Source organism: Rousettus aegyptiacus, unplaced genomic scaffold (genome assembly GCF_014176215.1).
Source record: "Rousettus aegyptiacus isolate mRouAeg1 unplaced genomic scaffold, mRouAeg1.p scaffold_m13_p_11, whole genome shotgun sequence".
NCBI lineage: Eukaryota > Metazoa > Chordata > Mammalia > Chiroptera > Pteropodidae > Rousettus > Rousettus aegyptiacus.
In genome coordinates this window covers 58,177,054-58,200,124 of record NW_023416286.1, presented here as the reverse complement: position 1 = coordinate 58,200,124, position 23,071 = coordinate 58,177,054, and the positions used below count along the sequence as shown (strand labels likewise).

At 44.1% G+C, this 23,071-nt stretch overlaps 1 protein-coding gene across 1 annotated transcript in view; it reads left to right on the top strand.

Annotated features, from left to right (window-relative positions):
- The window catches only part of FARP1 (FERM, ARH/RhoGEF and pleckstrin domain protein 1), a 265,054-nt gene that overhangs the window by 222,948 nt on the left and 19,035 nt on the right, over positions 1-23,071 (top strand). The window contains exons 14-17 of the mRNA XM_016123131.2: positions 209-396; positions 1,616-1,705; positions 2,808-2,941; positions 18,040-18,121. Coding sequence (XP_015978617.1) covers positions 209-396; positions 1,616-1,705; positions 2,808-2,941; positions 18,040-18,121 — 494 coding nt within the window. The remainder of the gene's footprint in view (positions 1-208; positions 397-1,615; positions 1,706-2,807; positions 2,942-18,039; positions 18,122-23,071) is intronic.

Here is a 23,071-nt window from a genome sequence, read left to right as displayed (position 1 = left end):
ATTGAATATTCATATTCATACTATGGTATCTTCAGTATTAAAGTGGCTGCAACTTAAAAAAAAAAGAAAAGAAAATAATGAAGCTCAGTAAGTTTGCCATGTGGTAGTCAGGTTCTAAAGATTTGAAAAGATAAAAATTGTAAATAGAAATCAGGTCTCAGAGAAATTACTTTTTTTTTTTTCTTTAATACTTCTCATCCTCAAACAGGCTCCCTGACTGGTAGCCCTCACCTTTCAGAGTTGTCCATCAACTCGCAGGGAGGAGCTGTGCCTGCCAGTGTGATCTTGTCCCCCAACTTGAGTCCTGACACAAAGCAAGCTTCTCCTTTGGTCAGCCCGCTGCTGAATGATCAGCCGTGCCCACGGACCGATGACGAGGAGGAGGGCCGGAGAAAGGTGTGGGGACTCGTGCACACGAGTGTGTTATTCTTTTTTTTTTTTTATTGTAATGTACATAACAAAATTTGCTCTTTTAACCATTTTTAAGAATGCTGCTTAGGGACACTCACTACATTTACATTGTCACATGACCATCATCACTGTTCATTTCCAGACCTTTGTCATCATTCCAAACTGAAACTCTGTATCAATTAAACACTAATATTCCATTTCCCCCACTTCCAGCCCCTAGCACCCACCATTCTTTCTGTCTCTATGAATCTGACTACTCTAGGAATTTCATATAAATGAAATCTTATAGTATTTATCCCTTTGCGATTGGCTTCACTCAGCAGCATGTCCTCAAGGTTCATCCATGTTGTAGCACATAGGAGAATTACCTCCCTTTTTAAGGCTAAACAATATTCCACTGTATAGATGTACCACAATGTGTTTATCCTTCCATCCGTTAATGGACAGTTGGGTTGTTTCCGCCTTTTTGCTATTAAAACACTGCTAGGAACATGGGTGTGCAAGTATCTGAGTCTCTGCTCTCAGTGGTTCCGTGTATATCCCCAGAGGCAGAATCCGGTGGACTCTAGTGGGCAGCAAGCAAGACAGATAACACCACGGGATTTTCTTTTATTTAAAGAGAAAGCAAAACCAATAGCTGGCCTGCTCTAGAGTGGTGCTGCCTGCCCACTGAACTGATGAACTTCAGGGAATGGAGTCACAGTGGTGTCACTACCTGCCTTCACCTTTGTCCCTTTATCTCAGCCACACCTCTATTCCCACGAACAATGTAGCTTCCGTTTCCTGAACACCAACACCACCAGCCCAGGCAACCAGGGCAAAGGCCCCTGTGGTTTTTGTTTCATTTATTTCCTGGTAGACCGCATCGCTTCTATACTTTACTAATTCGATTTTCAGATGCCCAGTTTTGAATGAAAAGTCCTCAGTGGTAGCTAACATACTCATTCAAAGACTTTCACTGAGGACAATATTCACATGGAAGGAAAGACTCCTAGAATATTTTCTCATCATGGAACTCTATTCTTTTATTCTAGTTCCTATCACTCAAAAAGTAGGATTAATACGTTTATTTAGCTTTGATGCCAATTAACAAAAGATCATAAGTAAGCAGTGTACCTCTTTACGCAAGACTTTCTTATAATCAGGACGTAGAGACTTGCACTGAAAACTTATTGTGTCTTGTTTCTTTTTATGGGTTTTGCAGAGATTCCCAACTGACAAAGCATACTTCATTGCTAAAGAAGTCTCCACCACTGAGAGAACATATCTGAAGGATCTGGAAGTCATCACTTCGGTATGTGTAGCATTTCCCCTAAAGCATTAAATTACATAATTTATCTCAGCTAATACTCAGCTTTAGGATAGAAGCTGGATCTAATTAAATGTTGGATTCTCTGACTCCAATTAAAAAGCGTTTAGTTCTGGGTTAGAGAAATTAAGACAGTAATAGTATATTCAGAATGCGCTCTATAAAAATGGTATTTATTTTTTTCCTGTGAGGGCATTTCTTTTTCTTTTTGTTTTTGAGGGCATTTCTAAAGTGGAGAAAGTTCAAACGTTTTACTGTCTGAGGGCAACGATGCAGAACATTTCTTGTTTTGCCCATTGTCAAACGTTGCTACTTATTTTTGCTCGAAGGAGACCTCAGAGGAATAGAAACTCCATTTTATCTTTGATAATAATTTGAACCATGTCAGCAAGATCTGCCAAAAGACAGCCTTTTAGTATTTTAATCAGTTCTCTTCAGCCTTGGAAACAATTTCAAAGCATTGCAGAGGTCTTTATGACCCCTGGATTGTGGAAAAGAACTAGCGCTTTGGAGGTCATTGGCATCAGTGGGATTGTGCGGCTCCAGGGCCTCGCGCGTGGGGCCCGGCACTGGGCCCGAGCTCAGCTCACATCCTGGGACCTAGCCCTGCCTCACCTTCGCGGGATGAAAAACATTGTGTGAAGGCAGTGGCTTTATCTCTCTGGTTGGGTGACCTTTGTGCTCAGCATTTTAACAAAGGAGCAGAGAGAGAAGTGAGTGAGGAAAAGACTGAGGACTGAAACGGGGTGGGAGCAGTATTCAGGGGCATAAATCAGCGATTCCCCGGGGAGCTGGCTAGAGCGGAGGCTTCGATTCGAGGAGCTGCCCATTTCAGAGATTTGTCCTGGCTTCAGCAGTTTTTTGGTAATTAATCTCAGGAAGCAATAATAAATAAATGGCTGCTTTTCACCCTTTCTAGTGAAAGAAGGGACGAAGTCAGCCCTGGAAGCCCCCGATGCTCCCAAAATGCTGCAAACCCAGTAGTAAAGCCATTTGTCCCCTGGGTACCATCTGCTGCAGCATTATTTCTAAAGAATAGCAAACACTCATCTTTACACCTCTAAGTGTGTCCTCTTTTTATTCCCAGTGGTTTCAGAGTACAGTGAGCAAAGAGGACTCCATGCCTGAAGCATTGAAAAGTCTCATATTCTCAAATTTTGAACCTTTGCACAAATTTCATACAAATTTTCTCAAGGAAATTGAGCAACGACTAGCCCTATGGTGAGTACAATTATGTTTAACAATTATATTTCACCCCTTTTCCTCTTTTTTCCTAATTTTTCTTTATGTGCCTTATAAGCAGCAGTCATAAGAAAAGATAAAAGTAAGAAACTGGCTTAAGAAAAGCCAACCTTAAAATGATCTTCATTAGATACTATATGTATCTAGATCTCGTCCCGAATTTTTTTTTCTTTGGTTTATAGTTCTTCAAAATGCAAGTTTTCTTAAGATAATTAAATGAATATAGCACAAAATAAATATGGTCGTTACTTTCAAAAGACAATGAGGGTGATAAAGGATAGAGCCATGTGAAGGACTTTCGGGGATATTAGTAATATTTCACTGGTGCTTGCTTTATAGTCATTTCTTAGGTATCTGTATGCCTCATGAAGTTTTCAGTAGCATGTTTCACGGTGTTTAAAAAGTGCTTTGAAAAATACGGAGCCCTATGCAACACACACACACACACACACACACACCACATACACTTTTACCTTGAATTTCACTTATAGGAATTTACCTTAAGGATATGCTTTAATATGTGAAATGACACATAACAAAGATATCCATGGCAAATGACCTAAATGCCCATGAATAGCAAATTGGTTAGAGATAGTGTTACATCTGTTCATTAAGCCAGGTAAACCTTAATCTGAGAGAAGAGGGTAGTGCAGAAAATCAGGGAAAACTTTGTATACTGTAGAGTGCAAAATCTGATGTAGCCTTACTTAAAATAGAACCGTTTTCAGAAAGTTCTCATTTTTTTTTTTAAGACAGTAACATGTAGATACATGGGGAGTTGACTGTCTACTAAACATGCATTTAAAAAATGCCAGGAAAAAAATAGCAAAGGCTTCAACTGTGTTTTTGGCAGAAATGGAACCCATTTGTATATATACCGTATCCACATTTGAAATTTGGTCGAAAATGATCTCCGGGGCATTAGTGACTATAGAACCTAAAGGAACCCTGGATGTGCTGTCTTGCCCCAGGTGACCCCAGATCATGAGATTCAAGCATCAGCTTAACAGGTTAGCAGAGCTGCTCCCCTTCGTTGTGAGGAGAACGTGCTCGCGCACCTGGCTTTGTATAGTTCTTATACCTGGAGGTCATTCATGTGTAGTTCTCTCTCCTGTGATAGAAGGAGGTGGGAGGCTTGACGGAGATGCCCCAAGGAGGAGAGTACAGCCAGGATTGAGAAATGATAGGTACAACATCAGCCTCACCGAACATGGGGAAAGATTACAGATGCCACTTTAGAGTCGTACTCTAGGATGGTGCTGTGAATGTAAGAGAACTACCATTTTTCAAAATTAAAAAAAAAATTCTGCAAAATCTAATTTTATTTTACCTTCCACATTTTGTTTACCTGGAAATCAGTTGTGTTGTACTGTGTTGCTTCATCATTTCTACAAAGATGATTGAAGCTTTCACAATGGAGTCAAAGACTTTACACCTTGTTTTCTAGCCAGCGAGATGTACGTTAGAATAGCCTTCAGCCTTCCCACAGACTCAGAGCATCCTGAGCTGGTGTCCCTATAGCAGCTTCAGTCCACATGGTTATTGATTTGTGTTGTTGGGGAGGTCACACATAGGAAATGTCATCCATTGGCAGTTCCCTGTCAACCCAGCTTGGTGACTTCAGCTACCTCCTGCCACCAGAGAGAACTTCAGAAAGCTGAATTTCATTCTAGAAATAAATACCATATCCTTGGATTTATCTGTGAGCATAAACATTTAGCATCTGGCCATTATCCGTGAAAGAATATCCACTTGATTAAAAAGCAGCTACTGTCATTAGTTTCCCAGAGGATTTTCAACAGAATATCTTTCACAGATCTATAATTTTATTCATATTTTATATGAAGATACCAGAAAACATATAAAAGAATCAAAGCCAAGGTGATAGCAGATAGTCAATATGCAGCTCAGTCAATATGACCTTCAATAGCCCCGCACCAGTAGACACAACCCAAATTGATGGAATAAATGGAAGAGTCTGCCATTAAGTTCAACTGATCAATTCCTCAAGCACATGATGAGGAAGACCTGGCTTGGCAGAGATTCAAGGCAAAAAGGCTGAATGTGAATGAATTTAGTATGAGCCAGTAGAATAACACAGAGAAACCAGTGTCTGTATCTGTAACTGTCAACATTAGCCGCTCATCACCTAAAAGCATAAAAAGCCTTGATAACCACACAGAACCCCAACCAGTATATCAGAATCTCTGAGAAGTAAGACCTAAGCATCAGTATTTCCTAACACTTTCCAGGTGATTCTGGTGTATAGCCAAGGTCAAGAACCTTTGCTCTAGACTGCCTCATTGGAAAGAGACCAGAGCATAGAAAATGACTCCACCTTGCAACATCAAGGCTCAGAGCTCCTTAGAATACTCTACCCAGTTCTGAGTTTCACATTTTATTTTTTAAAAAATGATTGTTGGAACAATGGGTATTTGGTCTAGGAAAGAAGATTTTTAGAAAATATAATGGCTCTCTTCAGGTTGGTCGTATGTAAAAGGGAGTACATGTCTTCTTAGTTGTACCAGAGGGCAAGATTTAAGCAAAGGAGTGCATTTCCAACAGGGCACATCATGTCTGAATATGGGACAGGATTTCCTGATGCCAAGTGCCACTTAGCAATGAGAGGCGGCCGTGTGAGATAGTGAGCCCCTGCACTCCAGGGCTTCGTGCACAGAGGTCAACTGTCCATTTCCAGAAGGTATTTATCTGGTGGATGGAACCTCAAACCTGACAGTGCATCTGGGTCACTGCCAGAAGGAATTTTGAAAAACTACAGATCATCAGGCCCCATCCATCCCTCCTGAATCAGAACTTTGGGGTGAGACCCAGAAATTTATATTTTTGAAGTGCTTCTAGGGGGTGATTATAGTGAATACCTTTTCTGGAACAGCTGGTGTGGAATGCCTCTGATGAACTAAGATTCTGTGATTCTTCAATTTACATTTTGATTTTAACTCGTATTTCTTCTATAAGCAATGAATAAATACTGAATGAATGAATAAATACATAAGTGGGTAGGTGAGTGTGTGAGCATTAGGCTTTGCCCACTGGGTTCTTGCAGTCTCAGAGGAGGAGGCAGGCACGTAGAGGAAGAGGAAGGATGCGTGTGCCATGTCCAATGTGGGCACAGAGTGTCACTGGCCAGGTCTGCCTTGGAGAACACGTGGGCCATTAAAGCTTGCATGGAAGAGGTGACTTGTGGGTGAATATATTCAATGAGAATGGATTACAGGGAAGTTTATTGACTGCATCACAGGGAAATTTATTAAGAAAGGATTTCACGCCGAGTTACTGACTGAGGCCACATGTGTGTATGTATATGTGTATATATGTGTATGTATATTTATATTTTTTCATATTGTGATACGGAAAACCAATTGGCTCATGTAGATTGGGAAAGCTGTGGTCCACACTCGCCATCAAACCACCACCTAAGATCTATCTGTCCATGGGCCTTGCGGAGTTTCATTTCTTCATCTGTAAAACATGGAGGGCAGTCTCCACCTCAGTGGGCTTTTGCATGAACTAAATGAGACAATGTTTGTAAAGGGCTTAGTGTTCTGCCCCACATATAGAAGTAAGGGGAAGCTGATCATTCTTTTAAATACAGGTTTTATTTTAAAATAATTTTGGAGTTAGAGAAAATTTGCCGATAGAGTTTCTGCACACTCCTCGTCCCTACCCTGCCCCATGTCAGCTTCTTACATCACTACGCGCATTTGTCAAAAATAAGAAACCAAGGTTGGTACATGAATATTAACTAAACTCCAGACTTCATTCAGCGATACTTTAAATTATTATTGTTAGTGGAAAGAAATCTAAAGTGTATTTTGTACATAAAGTTCCCCCACATTTGTTACTTAAATGACACAGCCAACATGCTTTTCCTTTGCACTCTTACGTTAGATTGTCATATACTTTCATCAACAGTGAGAAATTATAGGGGGAAAAAATTACGAGGAAGTTTTCCTACGTGACTAGGCTAAACCCCAGCTCAGTAAACACACCTGCTCCTGTCCAAACATTGTGTTCTCCTAAGTAAACACACCTGAGAAAAGGATGGACCATTTCATCCTGCTCAAAGCCCGAGTTACTCTGTTTCTTTAAAAACAAGAAAACAGGTTTAATGACTTCTGAAAACATGAAGAATGCTTATCCTTTTGAAAGCAAGCACATTTTACTCACCTGTTCAAATGCACTCAGAGAAAGCCACTTCAATCTTTGGCATTCAGGCAGGAGTCCCACATTCCAGCCCTGAAATGACAGGCAGGTGCTGAGCAGAAACTGGCCAAGTCATCCCCCAGAGATGAATGAAGACCTGCTCCAGTACAGGGTGCCTTGGCAGATCCTTCAGTGCACAAAACTCAGCTTGCAGCTGGCAGGGAGCTGGGATCCAGGGAGGAGTCACACAGTGAGGCACTCCGATAGGCTGTGGGCACTTAGAGTGTCCAAGAAAGATCAGCTGCATTTGTTGTTTTGTTTGAAGAAACTTGAGTTGGAGTCACTTGGAAGGAGTGCAGAAGTCTAGCCAGGAGAACTGGAAAAACTGGATGTGGAGATGTCACCATACAGACAAGTCAGGGCTCATGGGACAAAGGAGAAGGGAAAGGGCGGTTCCTGGAGCTTTGAGCCAGGTTTAACTGGGAGGATGGTCATGAAATGAAGAGAGGAGTTAAAGGAAGAAGCAAGGAAATGGGTAGGAAGATGAGCTTGCTTTGAGACATGTCAGATTTAAGAGGTTAATAACGAAGTCCTACAGACAGTTGGAAACGCTCCTCTCAGGCTGGGGAAAGAAATCAGATTCAGCAGCATAGATTTGGAAATTATCTAAAAGAAGGATCTTTAAGGAAGAGAATGATAAGACAAAAGTGAGCCAGGGACAGAATCTTACCCAATACACCTCTTGGCAACTTTCCATAGTTTGTGGTAGAGCAAGAGCCAGCCAGCAAAGGCAACAGAAAAAGCCACCAGAGATTTGAATAAAGGAGGCAGCAGGGGCAGAGGGTCCCAGAGTGGTGGCAGGGAGGGCAGAAGGAGTTCCCTGGCGTGCAGGACCAGGCTCAGGACGGACGAGAGTCCTTCAGGGACGAGGGGTGAGGAGGGCATCCTCAAGGGATCGGAGGTCCCTCCAAGGCAAAAGGAGGCTCTTCCACACCAGTGACACTCTTGTGGGTCGTGGTCAAGAATTTCATACGTGAAGCAGTTTTGTCTCACCATGACACTCTAGTCACTGAAGTGGAGTAGAGATGACTGAGGGTCAGAAAATTGTGTAACACACCTCCCCCTTCTAAGTAGAACATCTTTAAAGGAGCAGCAGTGAACAATTATAGGACAAAAATGAACGAAATATTTAACTCAAAAATTAAACATAGAACTAATTTCCATATGATCCAGTAATTCCACTCCTAGGTGTATATCCAAAAGAATGACACAAGGGGCAGAAATACACTTGTACATCAATATTACTAGAGCATTATTCACAGTAACCAGAGGTGGAGACAACCCAAATGTCCACCAACACATGAATGGATAAACATACGTGGTGGATACAGACAGTAGAACATTATCAGCTTTAAAAAGGAAGGACGTGCTACAACAGGGATGAAGCTCGAGAACGTTATGATGAGTGAAATAAGCCAGTCACAAAAGGGACAAATATTGTAGGATTCCACCTACATGAAGTTCCTGGAATAGTCAGGTGCTTAGAGGCAGAAAGTAGAATGATAGCTGCCAGGGGCTGGGGAGGGAAATGGAGACTTATTGTTCAGGGGATATGGAATTTGTTTTGGGAAGACGAAAAACTTCTAGAGATGGACGATGATGGTGGTGGTACAACAATGTGCACATACTTTAAGGTCAGTGAACTGTATATTTAAAAAAGGTTAAGATGGTAAATTTTGTTTTATATGTGTGTGTGTGTTACAATTTTTAAAAAATAGAAAAAATCATAGGGAAGCCAGAGCAGGATAAAACCAGAGGCTTCAAGACAGTGCCTTGCACCTGAGGGCCGCTGGCCTGTGCGGTGACTCTGCGTGAGGCGCTGACCAAGTGCTTCCCGAATGGACACGTGTGAAGCTTGCGGTGGTGGCAGGTGTGTTCCCTGATGGAACGGCCTTCGTTCTGACCGAGTCAGCATCTGCAGCCAGGCCTTGACAGGTTAGGGGGAGCTGAGGACCTCAGTTTACAGCTCAAATCGTATGTATGCTGAGGGGAGAGTTCAGCTCTTATCTCTTATTAATTCAGACGTTGTTGAGGGTGAGGCGGGATTTAGCAGGTGCCTTTTTCATCTGACCGCAGACCTCACAATGCTCACGTTTCACTTATCATGTTCGTCATTCTTGGCTCTTTTCATCTCCCATTATTGTTTCCCTTTATTGCCCAACCTTCTGGGAGGCCAGTGGGGCTTTATACGCAACAGATGAGAAATGACGATAGACTTTTTACTTTTTGTAAGTGACCCAGTAAGGGGGATATTGTGGGTGACCATCCCAGTCGGTGAGATGCTGCACTTTTTTGCTGAGGCGAAGACCTCTGATGTTAGTACTCGTCGCCTTCTCTGGCCTGTGTTAGATGTGGGATTATGATGGGGAAAGCCAGAAGGGGCCTCTGGTGGGACAGCCTGTTTTCTCACGCTTGCTGCACTCCTGAGGTTCCTGTGAGCTGGGCGTGCAGAGATTCCATTTTGTATAGGCCCCTGGGGGTGTCCTGCAGTGGCCACTACCCAGAAAGAGAGCTCCACCTTCAGTCAGAAGCGGTTTTTCACAATGTTCTCTCTCCAAGGGGCAGTGTCTCTGTGTCATCGATGCAGGTGTTCGAACCAGGCCTGAGCTCACGCCATGTCCCACGCATGTGCACACACATGCACACCCACCTCACCCTCCCCTCGGTTCTGAGAGTTGGCACCACCACACTTCACCTCTGCGTCACCGGGGGGGACAGAGCAGACCCGGACCTTGTCCTTTTGAAAAGTCACCAGTGGCTGACGGTTGCCGCCACACAGCGAAGCGCCGGCTGGCTTTGCCCGCACAGACGGTTTACATGCTACGAAAGCTTTGCTTCCCCCAGAGTTGATATCTGTAGATTATTTCCCACATCCACGTCAAGAAAGGATCTGATTTTCATCCTATTTTGCTGGTGCCCAAGATCTAAATATTTGTAAAAGTTCATTGAGGAGAATTCCTGTAATTATTTTCTGGAGTAATAATTATCACCCCACAAACTTTGTGATCAGCTAATTCTTACAGCATGGAGGTCCCCTGTTTTCCCTAATACAGACAATGTGGGGGTGATAAAAGGGGCAATGAAAACTTTTACGGTTTTTTGGTAAAATCAACCACAGTGCCCTTTCTCTTGGAACATTCTCGTGTGATGTATCCCCCTGTCTCAGAAGCTTTGAATGGTTCCAACGTTCCAGCAGCCATGGATTCGGGCTTGAGCAGGAAGTCAGGGTTACAGCCCTGTGTGTCAGGAATCCCAAGTCACTCTAGTCCAACAAAACCAACTAACCGCATTGATTTTTCTCCCTGTAAAACCGAGTTAACCAGATTCAGAAGTGTGATTTCTACCTCCCTTCTCCCGCCTCCAACCTCCATCTCGCCTCTGAATTCCCATGATGGTTATCAGCCTTTTTATGTCATCTACCAACTACTTTTCAACTGGAATCTCAGTTCCTTACACACGTCTTACCACTCTGCCAAAACTCTAGGTTCCTCCAGGGGGAACCATTCCCATGCCGTTTAGTGTAGCTTGGAACTCAGAACGGTGTCTGTGTGTGATGAATGGCTGATTTTCTCATTTGTAAACTGCATCACAACTTTTAAGGCTCATTTTTATTATGGTTTTAAATCCTTTTTTGCCTTATCTTCCTCAAAGATTTTTGAAACAGTTTACAAATGGAAAACAATATAAGAAAAGAATAATCAAAGACATCGGAGGCTGCACTATCCAGTAGGGTAGCCACTAGCCACTTGTAGCAATTTAAATTAATTTAAAACTCATTTTCTCAGTAACACTAGCCATATTTCAAGGGCTCACTAGCCATGTGGTGAGTGGCTACTGTATTGAGTAGCAGATTTAAAGAAAATTCCGTCATCACAAAGATTTTTGGACAGCATTGATCTAAAAAATGAAAAAGGAATAGTACAACGAACACAGGGCCTGTCACAGAATAGTCGCTCAAAATGCTTAAAGAGCAAATGCATGAAAATGTCTTGGTTTCCTCAAGGGTAAATCTTAAAGAATTATATATTTGGTATTGTTGTGTTTCAAAGCCTCAAAGCAGAGGGGGCCTGGTGAATGGGGTTGGACAGTGCTTTTTACACATGTAAAAAACCATATTCACGTGGAAAGTTGATGGCATTACTATTAATAACAAACACCCCGAATGGCTTCAGGCCTAACATTTAGAGGGAAAGAACCCCAAGAAGCAGCCTCATTGCTGTTCACTTGTAACATGAGAGCGACTTCCGGGCTCCCTGCAAACCTCATCTCTGCGTGATCTAAAGTAGTCGCCGCCTGCTAGCTTGTGCCGCTCATGCCAAAGCACACCTAGGACACGGGCTGTGTGGCCAGGGATAAGATTGTAATGTGACTCTCCCTTTTCCTTCTCACTTGTACACTTGAGTTCTGGTGGCAGGAGCCATCTCTGCACCCCAGAGCCTTGAGCCGTGGCTCGTGTATTTACACTATCAGTTTTAGGCCTTGGAGGGAAATAAAAACAGCCCTTGGAGTCAGACAGACCTTCCTTCAAATCCCACTTCCACTGGGCATCCTTGGGCAAGTCACTAAACCTATCTAACGTCAGTTTCTTTATTTGCAAAGTGGAAATAGTGATCACTTGCTGATGAAGGATGAAGGAAAGGAGTTTGTAAAGCGTCTGACAGGGTTTCTAGAACATGGTGGCAGTCAACACACAGTAACTGAGACCCTCCCCAGCAAACACATTTGCAGCTACCCCTCTTCTTCCTACTCTGGTACTGTCCTTCCTCATAATCCACCAACCAACGGAAGAGCCCAGGTTCTTTTGCTTTTCTTTTTGCTCATTTTTAGCAAAGTCCATGCAAATCCTCGTGTCAGCAAACTTGGCCAGGGTCTTCCTTCATTTATTCAACAAATATTTATTGTGTCCCTACTATATATCAGTTACTCTTCTCAGTGTTCAGTGAACAAAGCAGGCCTGTTCTTCGAGAGCTTGCGTCGTGCTTACATCCTCTGTTTTGCTCTGTAGCAAGGAGGTACCAGAACAAGCCCGATAAGATTAGAAAGCAGGGCCTGGGGATACCTCAAGAGATCCTGTCTTGTTTTCTACTTATGCCAAGCCAAGAGGTCAATGAATATCTGACCATTTTCTCAGAACAGGAATCATTATCAGTATTCTAGAGATGTTAAAAGAAAATCACAGCTTTAGGACTAGACATATGCACAGTCAAGCACCTTGCGTTTCTACAGTATCTTTTAAACCATTTCCCCTTAAATTATCTCATTTGACAATCAAAACAATCTTGTGGAATTATCCCCATTTTTTCCCCTATGAAAAATGTCCAAAAGGAAGAGTGCCTTGCCAGAAGTGGTTAAGCATAAAGCTAGGTAGGACTACACCCCATTTCTTACTTTCCTTGTGGAGGCCATGAACCTAGAGGTTGGAGAAGTAGCTGTTAACTTTACTTATTCTCTGGTTCTGTCTAGAGCAATGCTTTCCCATAGAACTTCCTGCGATGATGGCAATATCCTCTGTCTGCATTGTTCGACAGAATAACCGCTAGCCACATGTGGCTACTGAGCACTTGAAGTATGGGTAGTATGACTGAAGAACTGGATTTTTAAATTTCATTTTAAGTAAAGTTGAAATTTAAATAGCATATGCGGATACCGTATTGGACAGTTCCAGAGGCTCGAAGGGGAGGAGCTCGGGAGTGGCAGAGGGATGACAGACGCTTTCACACCCGGATGCCCCAACACGCTATGTCCCTCACCACCTGCTTTCTTAGGACTCAGGCGTTGAGGTAGTTGTCAAGAAAACAAGACTCAAGGGTGTTTCTCTGGGCCTGGCTGTGTAGTAGGCTGCACCATCTCGGTTTGTGGCACTCTGTGATGTTCGCAGTGACGAAATCGCCTAACAACGCATTTCTCAGAACGTATCTCTGTCGTTAGGTGGCATATGACTGTAATCTATAACTCCAGCGAATATATTTCCTGTTTGAACTCTGCCACTCTCCCCATCCCACATATTAATGAAAAATTTGTCTTTGCACATTTACTTATTTACGTATTACCCTTTTGTTTACATAGATACACAAACACACGTAATTACAGACTTTTTTTTTTTTCATTTAGAATCATAGAAACCAGAAAATAGTAAGAATGAGGATGTGATGTTTGTTTCGCAAATGAGGCTTCACAGAGTTAATTACATTTTCCCAGGGCCAGGGAGTACTAGACACAAAGCCAGGGGAAAAGTCGGCCCTGCAGCTCCCAGAGGCGAGGCACAGTTCGCTGTTGGGTTTCAATCTGATGGGATGGCGCTTCTTTTTTTTTTTTTTCGATGAGAAGGGGAGGGCATGCTTCAATTAATACTGGGCTACTTGGAAAGCCCAGTGGGTCAGCCACTGCCTACTTTCCCTGGTAAAGGATCTCCTCCGACACCTGCCCGAAGCCAGGCCCAGTGTCCTGTCCCAGGGGGCATGGCTCCCCAGTGCACACCATACTGTGTGGAATAGCTGGGGATTCTATCGCCACCAAGATCAGCAGCACACTAGAAATTCAGTCTCTTTTAGGGTTCCACGTGGATTGTATGTTGACCCTGGGGTTGAGGATGTGGATCGGGACAAAGTGGCAATTTTTCCTGCCGGCCTTGCCCCACCTGCATCTACAGCCAGAGAAAGTGTTTCCTGACGCTCAGAGGCAAAGCCCTGTGAGCTCTCCTTCTGCCCCTCGTACACAGCCTCGTGCATGGCCTCGCTGTTGGTCAGCCGCCCTCCCACAGAGAACTGGTCCCTGTTCTCTTATCCTCTTCCTCCTCTTCTCTTTGTCTGCTCTTCTCTTTGCCGAGCTACTGTCCAGCTCACGTAGTGGTGAGTGTGTGTGTTCAACCATGTGCTGAGATCACATTTAGTTAATCCTGGGAGTCCAGTATTTATGGTGCATGGGTCAGAGCTTAGCATCTAAGAGGCTTCTTAGCACGTACATGGATTTCTGAAGCAAAATTGTCAAGAGAATTTTCAGCTTCGTTGCTGCGTGATAATTACACAGACAACAAATATGTGGCCCTGTCCTCCAAACAAGGACCCCTTTCTTGTGAGGTTAACATCCGGAGGGTGTTCCAGAAGAATTATAATTACTTTTCATGTTTTCGATAATAAAATGACCTTTTAGCTCTTCGTAATAAAGCAAATGCTTTGGGCTCGTAGATTTGGTGGCACGAACATGTAGAGGAAGTAAAAACATGACGTTATTTCTGTAGGAGGCAGCAGGAGTTTGGGGCGTCGTTCCCATGGCCTGACTCGGTTGTGGAACCGTACAGCGCTGGGGCTTTGGGGCTTGTCGTGTGCGCTGCTGCAGGGAGGGCATGCGGTCGGAGGGCGGGGGGAGCAGGGGGAGAGTGGCGGCAGAGCTGCCGTGCTGGTCGTGTTAACTTAGGGTCCCAGCTTGGTTTCATGGCACCACCTAGAACTGCCCCCTCTGAATTTATTGATATCAGCATCTTCCCAGTAGCACAGGGGACATGATACTCAGAGCAGTTCCAACAGCTAAATAAAGATGCTAAGGACTTAGGGGAGCAGATAGGGTTCTACTAGGAAACCAATGCAGCAAGAATATCTCCCTTAATTGGGGGTTTTAATATCAGTATGTCTTTTAATAAATACTTGGCATAAGAAGAAAGGAAATGAAGTCAGTAACGTCTGGCTTCCGCCACCGCTCGCCGCCCCGCCCCCAGTGTCCGCCTTCAGCACTTCCTTTTCCCCTGGGTCGGGGCGTTACCTGTGAGAGGCAGGAAATTGCTCATTATCGACAGAAGCGAGAGACCTCCATTCCTCCTCTTGCTCACCCAGTCTAGAGGACTTTCACTAAATATATCTAAATTATGTCCTTTGAACTGAAGACTTTCCTTATGTGCATTGTCAAATGGCGTGCCCATTTGAAAGTTCAGGGGTCAGTTATTTAAGTTCCAGATAATAGCCACATTCCCATAAATCAAGTGTAAATTGTGTCTGGCCTTTTATTACTGTATGGTATTTAGTCAAAATCAAGTCTTTCTGGCTCAATTGCTAGGTTCTCTTTTGTTGCTCAGGCATGGGGAGTAGTGGAAAAGGAAGGAGAACTTTCCAGCTTCTAAAAGAGCATCCCGTGATGATGGTGCAGAGGGGTCAGTGTTTCTCAATACCAGAAAGACTCCATTGTTTGGGGCTGGAGTTCCTTTCTGCTCCCAGGGGCAAGGAGAAGAGCAACTAGTAACTTCTCAACCAAGCCCAGCCACACATCAGGATCAACAGAATGGCCAACCAATAAACACCTAAACAGTGATTTGACTAATGATCATTTGCCAAAAATCCAGGGGTGCCTCAACCCTGCAGCTGATGGGGCGGAATACTTGTAATGATTAGCAGAGCCTGGGTCTATGTCATATGCTTGAGCATTTTCCATTTGATGGAGAATGCAATCCATTGGGCGGGGATAGAAGAAACAAGTGAGGATAACTGAGGTCCCTAGCTTGAGCCTGGGGCAGAACAGGTGTATCATTAAGGGAGAAAATATAGGAAGAAGATTGGGTTTGGGCAACAAGGTAATCAACTCTGTGTGGAGCCTCTTGAGTTTGAGATACCCGTAGGGGTGGTGATTCATGTAGAACCCTCTGGAAGGTATGAGAAATACAGTCCTGGGTCAATAGCCACAAAGAACATTTGGGTATAGATTTGGCATCAGGAATTGAAACTATGCAGAACTGAAGGAATTACATAGGAAAAAGTAGGAAGTGAGGGAAGATAACCACTGATAGATTCCCAAAGAACACAGTCATCTTAACCTGAAGAGGAGGAGCTGGCAAAGAGGGCTGAAGAACTAACCTAAGGAGAAATCAGGGCGCCTGGAGACACAGGCTTCCAGAAGCTGAAGAGCAGAGTGCTAGGAAGCTTGGGGGCAGCTAGCCCAAAGAGGTCGACTAGGAGCAGGAGGGACGGTACCTCGGTGGTTTAGTTCATTGTGAGGGTGATAGCAGGCTTCCACAGAACCATTTCAGGACTGGGGAGGACAGAATCCATATTTTAATTCAGAGAAGTGAGTAGTAAGTACAGCAATCTGCTACCAGTGTTTCTGTGGGCAGCCAGAGGAAGCAGGAGGACTGAGGAATGAGTTCTATGTAAGGTTAGAAGAGAATGGAATAGGTTGCAGAAACACAACCTAGAGGAGCCATTGAAGACCCAGGAAGGGGCTGAGGGCGATGGATGCTCTCTTCTCTTATATTTTAGAGGAGCTTGAATTGCCTAATGGCTCTGGGTGCTCTGTCTCCCATGATGTAATTTATAATATGTGCTTAGTTAGAACCAGTGGAATATCTCATGGTGTGTGCAGCCAGGAGCCAAGCAAGGGGCCCGCCCCTCTGTGTCTGTCTGCCTTGATCTGTTCACCCCGGGTTTGCTTCATTATGCACATGTGTTCCCTCCTGCCCTCCTCTCCCCATCTGAGATCCTTGATGAATCAGAGACTGAGCCAACAGTTCCAGAAGGCTCCGAGTTCTCACACTGCTTCCACCGAGATGGAAGTCATTTCTCTCGTTGCTACAGATGGTGGCATCTGTATGTGGGGTGTCAATCACTCATCCTGACTTGGGTCGCTTTGTTCTACTCTGAACACCTTGGAAGCCTCATACCAGAAAAAGTTGTTACCTTTTCTCTTTTTAATTCATCTTTTTCATTTAAGTTGGCCTCTAGCTATCCTGAACAGTTGGTTTGAAGATATTAGCCCAGTTTGTTGTTGAAAATCATGTCTTAATTATCTCTGAGAAATTCTTTTCTTGCCATCAGGAAAATTTGCAGATAAACACTAATATCCTCTGTAGGAGTGTAGACTCAAACAAGACTCCTGGGCTCAAGAACAAAGCTCACTATGTTGTAGTAACTGACATTAGACAAGTTATGTAGTTTCTTTGTGCCTCAGTTTCTTTAGCTGTTAAGTGAGGGTGATAATGGTACCCGCCTTCTACTGCTGCCATGAGCATTAAACGAGTTAATGCCTATAATGTGCCCGGCACAGTGGACAGAACTCAGTAAGTAATAGCTACCATTATTAGTATTTCTTCTTTTTTCTGGTTAGGTCCCTGGATTATCAACATTGGCTAAAGCACTAAGCTAGCTATAAGAAATATGAATATATTTATATAAGAATATAAGAAATATGAATATATACCCAAGTACTCTGCTGAAAATGCCCACATCTTTGCCATCTGCCACCCAGCATGTCTGGGGGAAGACCTTGGTCCCTCTCCCTCCCCTCTCTGTACCTGGGACACTAATCCTGCCCTCTTCTGGGTCAGTTCCCCCATTCTCACTTCCATGCATGGGTCTCCTGCACTTTCTCAAATACATTTTTCTCTTCCCGAAAGCTTTTCACACAACTCTTTGTCTGCTTTCAGGCTAAAGGACTCCTGGGAGCAGAAATTCTGATTTTGAGGCTTAAGTCTTGCTTCTTACAAGTGTCTGTCAGTCCTAGTCTGTGGGATACACTCTAGTTTTATGAGCTAGTTACTACAAGTAATCTCCATGACGTTCTAATGACACTGAAATCACCCAAGTGTGGATAGGAAAGAAAATGTAAAATGAGACCAAATTAAAACGATCAGAAAATGGTTCTTCCCTGTCTCTTTCAAAGCACAAGTGGAATTCTTTGTCTGCGAGTGACTGGGGTAATTTCCAAGTTTCTTCCCAGTGCTAAAATTCTGTGACACCCAGAACGGGGAGAGGTACAAATAACCAACTGGAAAGGAAGACCTAAGGTCGATGTGTTGTGACCTAGGGCGGGGACGTTTTCTGGTAACAGCTTCAGTACTAATGCTTTGGTTTCCAACCCTTTGCCCTTGCTCTCAGGGAAGGCCGCTCAAATGCTCACATCAGAGGAGATTACCAAAGAATCGGAGATGTCATGCTGAAGAACATTCAGGCCATGAAGGTGAGCTGCTCTGGGACTTGGGCGGAGCGGGTTCACCAGGGGAAAGCATGCTGGAGCTGCAGACTGTAATCCCTTCCCATGATATGACAGTCTACACCTAGCACTACGCGCAGGTAAACTCACCTGTCCTTTCTAGGTCATTTCATTGTGAAGCATAACAGAAAATCCAAACACCTTGGCAGAAGCACTTTTCATACTTTTTCTCTTCAAAAGCTCTTATGTTATAACCAAAACAACAGATATTCTCTGTGAACAGATCATTCAAAACTTGTTTTTAAAAATTATGTACACAAAACATTAGTTGACTGAACATTTCATTTTTAGTCAGTTGTTTTGGCTTGTAAGCATGACAAAAATATTGGATTCGAAGCTGTGTAGGAATTCCAGTCAATGCTATGACTTGAAAAAGTCAGTGTACAAGATAAATATATTTTTAACCATCCAGCAATAACTAGTTATACAAGATAGCCAAAGAAGTTAGTACATATTGAACCAATATTCTACCTCATTTTTGAGATCTGCCCCACCTCGTATATCTCAAATTTTCATTTTAATATATTAATAATTCCTTTAACATGGAATGTTTTCATTTACACAATATCCTTTGAATACAAATATATCTATATTTGCATTTTAAAGCAATCTTCCTGTATCTTGACTGCCCAGAACCTCTCCAATAACCTTAACTAATAACTGCCCAGAGCAAGTTAACCCCTTAAAGAAGGCATGTTGCTCACACTGCCCGCATTTCAGTCCATCCGTCTATACATCCAGTGCTAGTACTATATATGAGGCACTCATGGAATAAAACTTACTGTTGGGGTTTGAATTCCTAAAGATTTGGCTAAGTTGTATGTTTAATTTTTTCCCCTTAGAATTATATCTCATGAGCTAGGACAAGGGGAGGATTTGGAAGGAGTGGTGCATGGCACAGAAAAGATAAGCTCTAAACCTACTTAAGATTTCCTGTTGCTCTTAACAAAGGTCAAGATATTATTTAACAGACCAAGCTGCCGCTTGCTTTTTCATGGCATTCAAAAAGCAACACTCCCGCTTTGGATAATGTCGGAGGCCAGGGAAGCCATTAGGATTGCAGAATCCTATGTCCAAAAAAAAAGGAAGAATTATCTAAGATATCCCATCATTAATGCCACTAGTGAGGTTGGTGTACAAAACTCAGATGTAATGGTAACATCTCTTTTCACTTACCTGTGGTTTCTTATAATTAATATATTTTATTTTCAGAGCAATTTTAGGTTTATAGAAAAATTGAGCTGAAAGCTCACACAGAATTTCCATATTCTCACTCCCTTTCCACTGCAACCCTCACAACACATACACACACACACACACACACACACAGTTTTTCCTGTTAACCTCTTATGTTGGCGTGGTACATTTGTTACAGCTAATGAACCAATATTGACATGGTATTGTTAATTTATAGTTTACATTAGATTCACTTTTTGTGTTTTACATGCTATGGGTTTGGGCAAGTGTGTAGTGTCAAGCATCCACCTTGACAGAATCGTATAGGGTAGTTTTATGGCCCTAAAAATCCTCTCTGCTGCACCTGTTCATCCTTCCCACCCTTCCACCCCTGGCAACTCCTCATCTTTGACTGTCTCCATAGTTTGGTCTTTTCCAGAATGTCATATAGTCGGAATTGTGTAGATTTTTAGTCTGGTTTTATCACTTGTTAAAGATATCCTTCTTCTATGACATGTTTTTGTTACTGTTGTACTTCCCAGTTATTTTTCTCATCGAAGCCTCTTTTCCCATGTTCTGTTCTTTTTTCAGCCCAATTTGATTTTTTTGCGTTTTCTCACAGTGCTCCCTTCATCAGATTATAAGCCTGGTCTTATTTACTCCCTTCAAAGAGGCTTGGATTCCGCCATCCATCTCTGGGGACAGCAGCGGAGACCTGATAGCTCTTCCCCACCCCCTCAGGGACAGTCCCCAGAGTTCTCTGTTTATCAGCTCTCCTTTGTGGCCCTCTCTGGCCTGTCTGCTGACTTCCCCGCTCTGCTCCTCCACAGAGAGCTGGCATTCAGTAGACATCCGCCCTCCTCTCCGTTCACCTAGCACCTAAGACCTAAAAATACACCTGATTTCCGCTCATAGCAATTCTATCTCCCCAGTCTAGTGAGCTGGCATTATTGCGTTTCGTCAGCTTCCTCAGCTGTGCTGGCATTCTAGTTACTGTTGCCGGTCAAGCGTTTATAGCATGGAGCTCTGTGCAAGCAAAATAAAAATAATTGGAGAGGCTCTGAGAGCCACTGGCAGCCTTTTAAAGAAATTTGTGTGTGTGTGTGGCGGTTATTGCTGGTTCTAAATAATTTTTATGAAGTGTGGAGGGGAGCAGCAGAAGACATAAAAGCTCCGATTAGCACTTTTGTCCAAAATGCTTCGGGTGGTCTCCAGCTTGCAGTCTTTCCTGCCCATCCCCCGACCTGTGCACTTACCCACACTTGTAGGGGCTCAGCAAGGATGCTGTGATTACCCTTCAGCTGTTCCAAGACCTTCTGCATGAGACTGAGAGAGCTGATTCAGGGGCTCCAACCCCCACATGAAAGCCAGAGATACCCAGTCGTGTCCTCTAGCCCATGCTGTGAACTTCCAACTGGAAAAATCTGCCCGCAGGCACGAAGGCACTTCGGCATCCACTCAGAGAAAAGGAAGTCCTCCTCTCCTTTCATTCTGACCCTTCACCTGCCATCGAGGTTGTCTCCTCAGGCCTCCACCTCCTGCCCCTTCTCCTTCTTACACTCTCACCACATTACTCCTTCTGGCTCTGTTTTCTCTTTCCTGGATGACTCACCCAGCTTCCTGATGAGTCTTCTTGCCTTCCAAGCCATCCTCCCAAACCACCATTTATAGTACAGCCAGACTGGCAAAGCTCAGAACCTTCCTTGTCTCTTTGTGGTTTGGAGAATACAATCCAAACTCTAAACCTAATGAAAAAGCCCTAGACAATACCTCCAGACCCCTTCTCCCTGCCCTTCACATTCTATTCTGCATTTCAGTGACCGTGAAGCCCATCATTCAGGCGCTCAGGTCCTAGCAAGACTCCTGCCTCTGCTGCAGGCATGCACTGACTCACTCGCTCATCAGTGCATGCAGACGGCAGACTTTTATTGAGCACGTTACCGTGTCTATCAGGCCCTGAGGTTACAGTGACATGACAGATGATCTCTCTCAAAATCAAGTAGGGGACCAGACGTGGGATAACGTCGCATCGCGCTATATATGTGCACACATGTACAGGCATGTGCCCACACATGTATAACACGCACAATGATGGCATGGAAAACTGATGGAATCCAGATAAACAATGTGGATTGTACCAATGTCAGTTTCCTGGTTGTGATATTGTGCTATTGTATTGTTACGCAAGATGTTAGCATTAGGAGAGGCCAGCTGAAAGGTGCATAGGATCTCCTTGTAGTTTCTTTGCAACTTCCTGTGAATCTATCAGAGAGACCATATGATGAACTAAGATGGACAAACACAGCATAACTGCAGGCGGATCGACGAGTTTCTAACTCAGCCTGGAGATCAGGGAAGGCCCCAGAGGGAACCCTGAAGGGTGAGGCGGGGCTGGGAGGTGTCTTAGGAGGGGAGGGTCATATGTAGAGGCTCTGCGTTCGAGTACCTGGTGCATCTAAGTGCAGGTCGTTCAGTGGGTGGCCTGGAGTGAGTAGCAAGAGGCAATGATTTGGGGATAGGAGGGATTACACCCTAAGGCCCTGTGCGCCCTGCTGAAGACTCTGAGGTTGTCCCAAGATGTTGGGAGCTCTTGTATCCAAGAAAGAGGTGATGTGCTCGGCTGCATTGTAGGAAGTTTACTTTGGTGGCTGATGCACAGTAATTTGGAAGTGTGAAGAGCAGTGACAGACTCTGCTGGAGACACCATTACTGTGGCAGACGGTGCAAGGCTGAATCGAGGGCTGTGACCTCAGGGGTGAAGACAGGAACTGGTTTGACAGTTTAAAGAGGTAGAATTGGTAGGACTTGGTGAAAGAGTCCAACAATGAGGAAATCTGGACCCAGCGTTTCTGTCCAGCATTTTCTGGCTGACGGTAGCACTGATCCTGACGTTAGAGAATCACAGGGCGGCCCCCAGTGAGGTGGGGACTGTTGGGTTTGTGTCTGGATTCACTACGCTTCAAGCTGCTCCTGGAAGGTGCGAGTGGAGAGGTTGAGATGAGGAATCCAGGTGTGGGGGTTGGCAGCACACAGGTAGCAGCTGCCCTTCTGTCCTGGGGTGTGTCTGTCCCCCACTCCCTTAACACTCTTATCTGTCGGGACATGTCCTCCCCTTGCGCTTCTTCCCTGCCCGCTGTGAGGAATTCACTTTAGTTTAATGCTCTGTATCATCATACTTTTTGCCTTGCGTCTGTCTCCACCACAACTTGTTCAAAGAAAAAAAAGACTAGGCAACACTTGCTAACGATGGTAAAGCAGACCCTACTGTGCGGTGAAGCTGGACCGTTGTGACCGAGGGAGCAGCACGGCAGTGGGGTTTTACAGGGACTGGGAATTAGACATGGTCCCTACTCTCCTGGGGTCCGACCAAGATCCTTTCCTTGGGTTCAACCCTGAATACAGCATGGGCGAGCAGGAATTTATAGCCATGGAGCAGGGTGGAGTCAGAAGACGGAAAATTCCTAAAAGGAAACATCAGGGGCAAGGGCGCATTCTGGCTGGACCAATCACAGGATTCTTGCTGAAGACAAGCCAGAGTGGTCGGACCTCCCCTGGGGGTCGGTGAGAGATGAGGGACACAAGGCAGAGGGTGGCAGCTATCCAGGGTGAGGGTTCTGGGTAAACTGCCTTAGCAGGGTTCTTGCTAAAACTAGATTTGCATGGAAGTACACAGACGGGCCTGGGGGGAGATTCTGGAGCCTGACAAATGTTTGGCCAGGAAAGGATCTTGGTCAGACCCCA